The sequence below is a fragment of the Athene noctua genome, chromosome 2 (genome assembly GCF_965140245.1).
Source record: "Athene noctua chromosome 2, bAthNoc1.hap1.1, whole genome shotgun sequence".
Classification (NCBI taxonomy): Eukaryota; Metazoa; Chordata; class Aves; order Strigiformes; family Strigidae; genus Athene; species Athene noctua.
In genome coordinates this window covers 96,134,806-96,144,717 of record NC_134038.1, presented here as the reverse complement: position 1 = coordinate 96,144,717, position 9,912 = coordinate 96,134,806, and the positions used below count along the sequence as shown (strand labels likewise).

Below are 9,912 nucleotides of genomic sequence, written 5' to 3'. Positions count from 1 at the left end.
TCACTATAAAGATTTCCATTTACTCACTCCACTAGTCTGCAGAGTGTATGCTGCAGACACCCTGGTCTTGCAAGCCTTCCTCTTTTATTAGTCCACTGTGAAGCATTCTTAATCTACTCTAGACAAAATGCAAAAGGTTTGTTCCATATTGAAATGTTCTGGCCCATTTGATGCCCACTGGGTCTGCCCAATACGGATTGGTCTGCCCAGATGGGAGAACATCAAACAAAAGCCAGCTATGTGTCCCTATGGGTTGTCCATTTCCACCTTGACTTCTGTCCACCTTAACTACTTATTGTGTGAACTGAGGTAGATCCTTGAGTTCACAGAAAGACTTAGAAAGTTCTTTGTGTCTGTTACATCATAAAAACATGTCTCCATGGATCCAATGGCAGGAATGTGGACTTAGACTGTAAACTGATTTAGGCAATGATGCTGTTATTCTTTTACTCAGTGAACAGTGATTCAAATCATAAGCTAATGCTTTCCATATAGATGGTAGGGAGAACAGCTGCTGCCTTGAGGAAAAATCAAAACATTCCACTTTTAAAATATCTTTATAAAGCCATCTAAATATATTTTTCATTTTGTGTCCCTGGGAATATTTAAGCCCAAGCAGGGTTAGGAGTTGCTGAAATACTTCAGTGAGAGCTGTCATCAAGCCCTTCCTAGTGTTTGGGTCACTCTGGCACCTTCAGTCTTGAGATTTTGAAGCTTGCAAACTCAACTCAACCTTAGACTGAAAGCAGTCTGAGCTACTCCTTCAGATATTTGCACCTCTGACAGGCAGTTCTGTTGAGACTGGCAGCAAGCCTGCTAATTTTTTCCCAGTTGTGGCAGATTGTTTCAATGTTTTTACCCTTAATATAAAGATGACTTACTCTAATCCCTGAATTTACATGCTTGAAGCCATTGCACCTTTCTCCACTGGTAAAATCATGTATCCACTATGCTTTTCCTTAAAAGCTTCCAGGTTATCTGCACACATGATTGCACTGCAGGTCTGTACAGATAGATACCTAATTTCCTTCTGTTGGAAAGTCATTGATATGTCCCATGTGCTTTTCCCTGCCACTAAAATATCTAGAGCACTTCTTGATATGATCAGTGGGCTGCACATGGAACTGGGCTCTATTTCTTATTTCTCTGCTAGTGTAAAAGGATCGCAGAAATGTCTAGGTGTGGAAGAGCATGAGAGCAGAACTATGGCAATCCCTGGCTGGCCAGTGGCCCCTCGGGATACTGTTACCATCCAGCATAATGCAGAGCAGCCTGTATTAACTCATGTCTGGTTTGGGTATAGAGGCAGAAGAAAGGGAACATACAACTTTCTTCTATGACTTACTGCCCTATAAAAGGATTTTAAAGAATCTTTTGGGAAAAATTTAGGCCTCAGATACACACATGTGGATCTCATTGATTTCATAGGAGGCCATGTGAGTGTATACATTAACAGACAGAATATGGCTTTTGATCTTTAAGAGCAATTAATATAAAATATGGAATTACACTACCGTGTAATAGGATATCTTTTACTACTTTGTTAAAAGTACTCCCCAAACTCAAATACAAACCAACATTGCTTCCCAGCCTATGGTCTCATAATGGCATATCTTCGCCAGTGCTTATCACCTTCTGATGCTGTTTGTAAATGTGTTTGGCTGTTGGGCTTTGAACTTCGGTAAAACATTTGTACTTAATAAAAAACCAAGACCAAGCACCTGCCTGTCCTCACATCTGTCCATGTTTGAGAATGGCATTATAATTGGAAGAGAAAGGAGAAGTAGTTGTCATGACTATCAGCAGGGACTCCCCCGTGACCATTTCTTGTTACCACGTGAGACACAACTGTGATGGCTAAGCCCTTGTTCCAGAAGCCTGTAAGCGCGGAGCATTTCAGCATGTGCTTACAGATAGGAGCCTGTAGGTTGCCAAGTACCTCTTGTAGCTAATATCTCAAGGAGTGTGATGGATGAAAAATGCCTGCTGGCATAGACTTTGCAGGGGCGTGCAAGACCAACAGCCTGAAGGTGGCTCCTCAGGGTCTACACCTTGAAACTGCTGCAGTCACATCTACCTGTGAGTGGGTGGTAAAATGCAATGAACCTCACTGGAAGCGTCTTTGCTTTCATTTTACCTATCTGCACTTCTCTGGTAAGTAAATCTGAAGCAGCTTCTGCCCAGAAATCTTCACACAAAAAGGAAAACTAGGCCAGGAGTGAGCAACAAGCATTGAACAGTCTGCCTGCAACAGGTTCTCAGTGGGAACAGCAAACTCTTCTCACAATGTGCCTCTCACAGAAGAAAATAATGTAAGGTCTTTTCAGGTCTTTCTATTAAACTTTGAATTGCAAATAAAAGGGAGCTAAACTGTAGGAGTCACTTTGTCAAGGTAACAGTCTCAGAGGGGGAAAAGAAGGATCGTTGTATCATCTCAGTTTTCATTTGAAAGGAACTGTGGTCTTGTTCCCTGTTCCCCAGTCTGTCAATTACACAAGAGGCCTTTCTCCTAGAAGATTTCCTCAGTCTCCCCAGTCATAAGACCATTTTTGTTCCTGCTTTTGTACTTGAGTGTCTCCATCTTTTTGACGGAAGTGTTCAGTATATTTCATCTTTAGAAAAAACTGAATCAGATTTCCATCTGATGCTTTAGGTCAGATTTTTAGGAAGTCGTGAACAACAGAAGAGTGGGTAATAACAGAAACATGCATGCAGCCCTAGACATAAACAGCACTTCTGTTTTAGCAATAATAAATATGTATCTTTTATGGTATTTTTATTTTGCTGAATCTCTAAGTCCAATGGACTGAATATTTTTTGCTATTAAGCTTCATATATTACAGCTGAAGTCATAATATTCTATGAAATGCCATCTAGCTCAATGAGTTTTGATGGCTTGTAGTTTTATTGTTTAGTTGATTGTATCAGATGCTATTTATTCCACCCAGATCCACACCTATAAAACATCTAATATTATTTTTTATTAAATTAATTTGGTTTGCAAAACCACTTTTTTGTCCCTCTCCCCATCCCTCCAAGCAACACTGCCTGTAAAGTTTTGCTGAAAAAATTAAAGCTGCAGAGAGCTTTTAAAACAAAAATAAACAAAAAAAACCAACCCCCAAAAAACCCCCAAACTAAAACTCTGTTTTTTTCATGCCCTGTTCGACTATTAGAAAATAGTTATTTTGCAGCAAAGGTAGAAGTGAGGAACAGAATATTACCGCTGGAGACCGTGTATCACCTAGCACCCGTCCACTGTCCTTTTTGTAGTAGGAAGATATGCCTGTAGTGCTTTGGAGAGAAGAGCAGCCAAAACTAAGACTCTCTACATAATGCTGAATTACAATGAACCTTTTCAGTGTGTAACACAGTAAAATCCCTGTTATCTGAATTCCATATTCTTCAATTACCGTAACTTGTGATTCAGATAAGTAGGAATCACCAAGCTATAAACTTGCAGACATTATTAACTCACTGGATATTAATCTCTTCATAGTATTATTTATATAATCTGCAGCATGATCTGGTACATAAACACAGCAGGTTTAGTTTATTTTACCAATTCAGTGCAAAATATCTCTTGCACCAAAAAATACATTCAAAGTTAGACCTCAGGGTACAAATTTGAATTTATGTTAACCAGATTTTATAGGTCCAGTGTTGGAAGTATATCCTGACAGATTCATCCAGAAGAAAGATAGTCAGTACAGATGAAAAATAAGAAATTATTATATTGCAACACGTGTAGAAGTGGAGATAGGATCTACCTTCATTCTTTTCCAGCTCCAGGAAGATTCTAGATAGTATTTTGGATTGGTTCTTTCTTAGATTTATATTAGCAGGATAGAGAAGAGAAAGTCTAGGGGCAAGTGAAGCCCTATGGTAAATTGACTGAAGTAGATGCAGATAGATGATTTGTGAATTTTGTTCCTGGTGTTACAAGTGAGAGAGGATGCTGAAGGTAGCTTTTCTGAACATCAAAGGTGCAGATAAAGTTTATTGTTCTGTGGGATACCTTAGCTGGATGTAGAACTTCTCTTTAAAGATTAGGCCAGTGTAATTAAACGTGGGTGTATATTAAACACATTTACAACTTCTGTGTGCTTTTATGCTTAGCATTCAGTTGGTGCTAAATGCTTGTTTCATTTTTGGGTTTAGATTGTTCATGCAGCTAAAGTTTATCTAAGCTTATTTTCTCTGAAGGAAAATGTGTATACTGCAGTCCAGAATTCTTCACCCTCTTTCTGGTGCTGTGTTGCCTCCTTGCTGACTGGCAAAGGATGGGAAGGGCCATAGATGTTGTCCCCCTGTAGAATGAGTGAATTGGGTATGTTTGGTTTTGAGGTGGGAAAAAAAGTGTCATCCAACCCTGGATTTCATTTTGGTGCTCAAAGATGACATCAAAGCTGGATGCCAGTGAGGAATATCTATTGGGGGAAGGGGGGGTGGGGTGGGGTGAGAAACCAGCCCTGCTCTCCTCTGTGATTGGGACTGACTGTGTTGTTGCTGGGTGGAACAGCATAATGCTGTTGCTGCTCCTGCTCCAGCACCGTGATGATTCTGTTCCAGATTGTGCTGACTCACATTCAAGAGAACATGATACACAGACACAATGCACTGTAACTCTTTTCCTTTCCCCCAGTAACCTCGGTAAGTGTTTGGTTTCTTTTTCCTGTCTATGGCTAGCGTGGTGCTAATATAGCTTTACTGTTAGAATTAATAGAAGGGAGAAAGGCAACCTTGTAAACAAACTGGTAGCAGACAGATTAATCTTGGAGAGGGCATTTAAATGCAAGCTGCTGTTTGTGGTACATCCACCTCCCTTTAAAGCTGATCAATCCTGATAACTCACCCGTCTCTACAAACTACACTTGTTAGAACTGTGTTCTTAAACGGGAGAAGTGCTTACAATGCCCATTTACAACTGTATTCTGTTTAATTAGTCAGCACAGCCAGTGCTGCAGGGATAGATCACTTGCCTTTAAAGATTTGAGAATGTTAATAGTACAGTATATCATTTTAATTATTATTGGATTAATGTTGTGTCTCGAAGAACATCTAATGCAAATCACAAGAAATGGCCTGAAGTGACCCAAGGGTTGTGCTTTATTAGAAGAGTAATAGGTCCATTGCTTAAATATAAAGAGAGGTTCTTTCTCCAAATGTCACTCTGCACTGGGCTTCTGTGTGCGTGTATATGGAAATGAAACCCTCTTACTTCCACTTTGTCCACAGAAAGTTTCTGTAGCTCATGCAATAAATGGCTGAGACAGGAATTGTAATACCAAGAGATGAAGAGGGGATCCAAAATAACAGTGATGATGAAGACCAGTTTCTGAATCCTGATGCTGTAACGGCATCCCCCAGTTGCTCTGCCAGCCCTTCGTTAGCCAGCCTTAATGAAGACAAGGGAAGCTCAGCAGTGCCAGAAAGACTGTCTGTCCTCTCCAGCAAGGCCGTGGCCCAGGCAAAAGCCCTGACTGGCTCAGAGATGCTTAGTGGTGGCCAGGCACAGAGGACAGCCTCTGGGTTGGACGAGCATCATTCAACAGTTGTAAATGCATCATTAGGTGGCTCATCATACCCTGTGGCAGCTGGTAACCTGCAACCTGTGGGCATTGCCTCCCTGTGCTGCAAAAGCCCCTGTTGTGATGACGACCTGAGTTCGGAGGTGCTGCCGGTCCCAAGGGTGCCTGGCAGGGCCAGCGAGCCCCTGCAGGCTGTCACTGCCCTGCCTGGAACTGACCCTGGAGTCTACCACCTGCAGCAGGCAGGGAGAAGTGCCAAGGGCAATATGGCCCCTTGTAGTCTGGGTCGGGTGATTTGGATGAAGACTGCGAAAGTAATGGAAACTTTAGAAAATAAGAAAAAGGAGGAAAAGGAGAAGTACCGGCTCCAGCTAGCTATGTACCGACGGCTTCTGCTGTTGCGCTCAATCAGGAGCTTGCATAAGCAGCTGGAACAGCAGCAGGCCAGATTGCAAGAATGCTACGGCACAGTCATAAATACCAAGAAAGAAGTGTTGAAACACATTGGCTCAACCTCGCCCTCACCTTCGCTGTAATCGTGTTGCTGCATGCAGAAATGAGCTTTGTCATGCCACCGGAGCCGTCAGTAAGCTTGCATGCCATAGGAGTGGGGTCCTCATACCCAAGAGTACATGCCCATGTATGCCAAGAGCAGAGAGGAAACAGCAGCAACAGCAGAGCAAGAAGAAAGGGGAAGGTAAAGTGTTGGCTCCTGAACTTATCTGCAGGAAACCAGAGCAAGATTGTACCTGTGCAAGAAGCTGTCTCCTGATGTGCACTCAAAGCCTCAAGCTGAAATAGGATTTTTGGCTTATAGGTTTGTAAAAATAAAAAAAACCCAACCAAACACAACTGGGAACCTACTGTGACACCTGATCTGTAAAGGTGGTCATGTAAGAGTTGCTGCCTGCTGAATATGTGATATGGCACATCTCCCTTCTACTTTCAGTGCTAACAAAATTTGAGTAGAATTAGGGTTCATCTGTCTGCAAGAATATCTGAATCTAGAAAGCCAGGATGTCTGAAACACTTAAGCTCAGGCTTGATTATATCTACCTAGCTGCCTGTTTTTCACAAAACTGCTAAGGCCATTGTATGTTTGTGACCTCTACCCTCCTATAAAATGTATTCAGATTGACCAGAAATTATTGTGGGAAGGTAGGACAGTCAAACACATGCACAGGAAGACAGTGCAACTGCCTAAGCCTTATTTCTTTAGGAAAGCAAGCTAAAAAGAAAGGCCTTGTAATCTAGCGTTACACTGGAAACCCAGACTGGCAGTGCCAGGGGAATGTTTGAGGTCTGCACAATTATTAATCTGCTGCTAACTCCCAGTGGCACTAGCGTCTGCAAATCGAGCATATTTCGTGCCTTACTGCTGTCATTTAATGGAAGTTAGTGACAATTAGCAGTTTTTATCCAGGTATATTAGACACGTGGAAAACCCTGGAGCACTGTTTCTCCAATTGAAAGGTTCGGATGCCTGCAGGGAATTTGATGTCAGTATGCAACATACACACAGGGAAAATGAGAGCAAAAAGATGCAACTTTTCTGTATGCATTTAAAAGACAATGTTAGTCCCTATTATTGAACTGCAAATTGAACAGTTAAATGTGCTGACTTAGGAACTGAAGCACAGAATGATTCAAGAAGAAAAGGTAGTGAAAAGCTTCCTTTTCTAGGATTTAAAGTGATAAGAAAAAAACTCATTTTCTTCAGATACTTATTTCTGATAGTGCCACCTTTCCTTTTCCCCTGTTGTTTTGTTGTTGTAAATGTTTAGGTAGATAAACAATCAAAGAGGTTTTTTTTCTGCATGAAAAGGTGAGTGTTATTAGAAGTCATCTCTTTCTGATAATAATGTGCTATACATAGGAAACTTTTCATTTTGTGTGTGTGTGTGTGTGTGTAGAGAGAGAGGGTGTGTGTGTGTATGCATTCACACACACCGCACTGTATACAAGAGGTTACGAAAGGGTGGTGCTTCTTTTTCTGTAGCAGAAGCGGGAATAATATCTCAGAATAATCTCTGCTGTCTGTGAGGAGTTTGGTTGATTAGATTCACATGCACACATCTGTGAGCAAGGTATTGAAGTAATTCAACAATTGAAGTGCAGCACCACATTGTCATTATTCCGTCTTTGCATTTCTGCGCACCCAAAATTATGGAAGCCCCCTGGGTATGCACAACCTTAGATAGGTTCATTCATCTCCTTGGGCCCTGGTGTAGCCTCTCATGCAGCACGAGCCTGTAACTTTGAACACAGAATTACCATAGAAACATCCTTGGCATCAAGGAGATATTTGAAGAAGCATCCTCTACCACCTCATTTGGGGGGGATTCATGTTGCCAAGGGCCTTTAGTGGGCTGCAGAAGAGAGCTGGGGATCGCATGTGACTGGGAGGCATTACTCCTGAGCTCTGATCCCATCCAGCTCTCTGCTCAGCCATGGGAAAGCTGTTCTCTGTCAGTAATGCAAGTTTCCCAAAAATGTTTAATTACTAAACTCATCTCAGAGGTAACCTGTTCTGTCTTAATATGCCTCCCAAGAAGGAAGGTTTATCATGACCAGTAAGACTATGCAAAGATTTTTTTTTTTCTTACTTTTTTGTACTTCATAAACTAGAAAAGCCTTTTTGTCACTGGTTAAGAGCGAGAATAAGTGTTCTGTTAAACCAAACACAAGAAAATTGTTATGGTGTCATCTCTTGGTGAAGCAAGTGTTGAAGAAGGGACACATCTCTTAGAAATATTACTAAATTTTGAAATCAAGTGACAAATTGTTCCCATTAGGATGAGAGTCAAAATGTATACTTTTGTTAATTTTGGTCAACTTCTTTTTTTTTGAAAAAGAATTATCTTCTAGATTACATTCAGCTTGACTTACACTATTATGTCATTGAATTTTTGACAGAAATAAAATATATACACAAAAATACAAAAAATCCCTGGTAAGACAAAGTAGCTATTTTGCCTGGGTAACTGCTGAAGTATTGTCCTGCGTTTGTTGCAAGAAGTGGAATATCCTCCATTACCACATAGAGCTACATATAGTGTAATATTTTCATTTAAGAGTGACTAGAATAACATTTAAAATTACTTCTCACATAATACACAATGTAGCAATAGTTGAGTTGTCAACCTGTCCAACTGTAAGTGCTTTGTGGCAGAACTGTGACAATCTTTGTTTTGTACAACACTTCTCATAAAATTTCTTAATCCTAACTGGGAGCAGTACATGCTTCTGCACCATGAATATTGAATACAAAAAGATTTGTGCATGAGCAATGCTGTCTGATAGCTGGCAAGAAAATGAAGCCAAGACTGATCCATGTGTGCACGCTTCTTCCATGTAGCGCTTTTATGGATACATGCAAAATAAATGTTAACCGAGGAAATAACATCCGTCTTTGCAACAGTTTGCTGTTTAGCTGGTGGTTCTAGTGTGGCTACTAAGAACTGGAGATGAGCAAAGCAATTAACAGCTATGTGATTTTAAAAATAAGTTTATCTTACAAGCTCGGAAAATGTGCTTAATGGCAATGTTTTTGCCTTGTATGTTTTACCAGTTGAAGGCCAGTGGGAAAGTGCCAGAATGCCATGGGTAAACCATGGAGGTGTTTTCAGGCATACCAGACAGAGCAACAATCTCAGGTCTAATAAAAGTGTGTCCTCTCAAATTGTTTGATTTCCTAATGTGATTAAGAGGTTTGGTAGTTTGGTTGATGTTTAACTGAATTTATTAAAATCTTAAATTTTTTTATCTGAACTCAAACTGCACTGGCTTAGTGTTAGCCAGAGGTACAAGCTTGAACTACTGAAATTTCATATATGTACGTAAGAAGTCACAAGTCTTGGACAATGATGACAAAATAAGTAGTTTCAGTAGGGCCTTTCTCCCCATTATCCTACTGCCTGCCGGAGCCTGTCAAGCTAACAATCTCCAGGAGAAATCTTCTCTGTGACCCAACAGTTTGTTACCTACTTTTACAACAAAGATTGAAGTTAAACAATACTGCCTGAGCCCTAAGGTCCTGCTGCTCACCTAATTGCCTAGCCAACCTGAAATGGCAGAAAATAATCCTGGGTTTGCTATGGAAGAGTGGGATGTCTAAAAGATGCCAGCTCTCTTGGAGTAATTTCTATCACTAAAAAAGGTGTATGTTTGTGCCTAACCAAACCCAGAAATTTTTAAGAACAGAATGGTGTTATGAACAATTAAGTGACAAAATGCGTTACTGAGATGTTATTTTGAGTGAAAGAGCTTTTCTTCTGCATCTCCAACATTTTAGTTAGCTAAACCGCTGCCCTGAAGACTGGTCAGAGCTGTGTTTTTGCAGTTTTTATTGTTCGTGGCTATGAGTCAGCCAAAATAAACA

The 9,912-nt window shown here is 40.7% G+C and overlaps 1 protein-coding gene across 1 annotated transcript; it reads left to right on the top strand.

Annotated features, from left to right (window-relative positions):
• Positions 1 to 5,263: 5,263 nt before the first annotated feature.
• Positions 5,264 to 6,067, top strand: LOC141956676 (uncharacterized). The gene has a single exon (XM_074897480.1). It carries the CDS (start codon positions 5,264 to 5,266, stop codon positions 6,065 to 6,067), a length of 804 nt encoding a protein of 267 aa, XP_074753581.1.
• Positions 6,068 to 9,912: the final 3,845 nt, after the last annotated feature.

Excerpts from the sequence above, each read along its gene's own strand:
- LOC141956676 (XM_074897480.1), top strand. The coding sequence starts at position 5,264 with ATGGCTGAGACAGGAATTGTAATACCAAGAGATGAAGAGGGGATCCAA.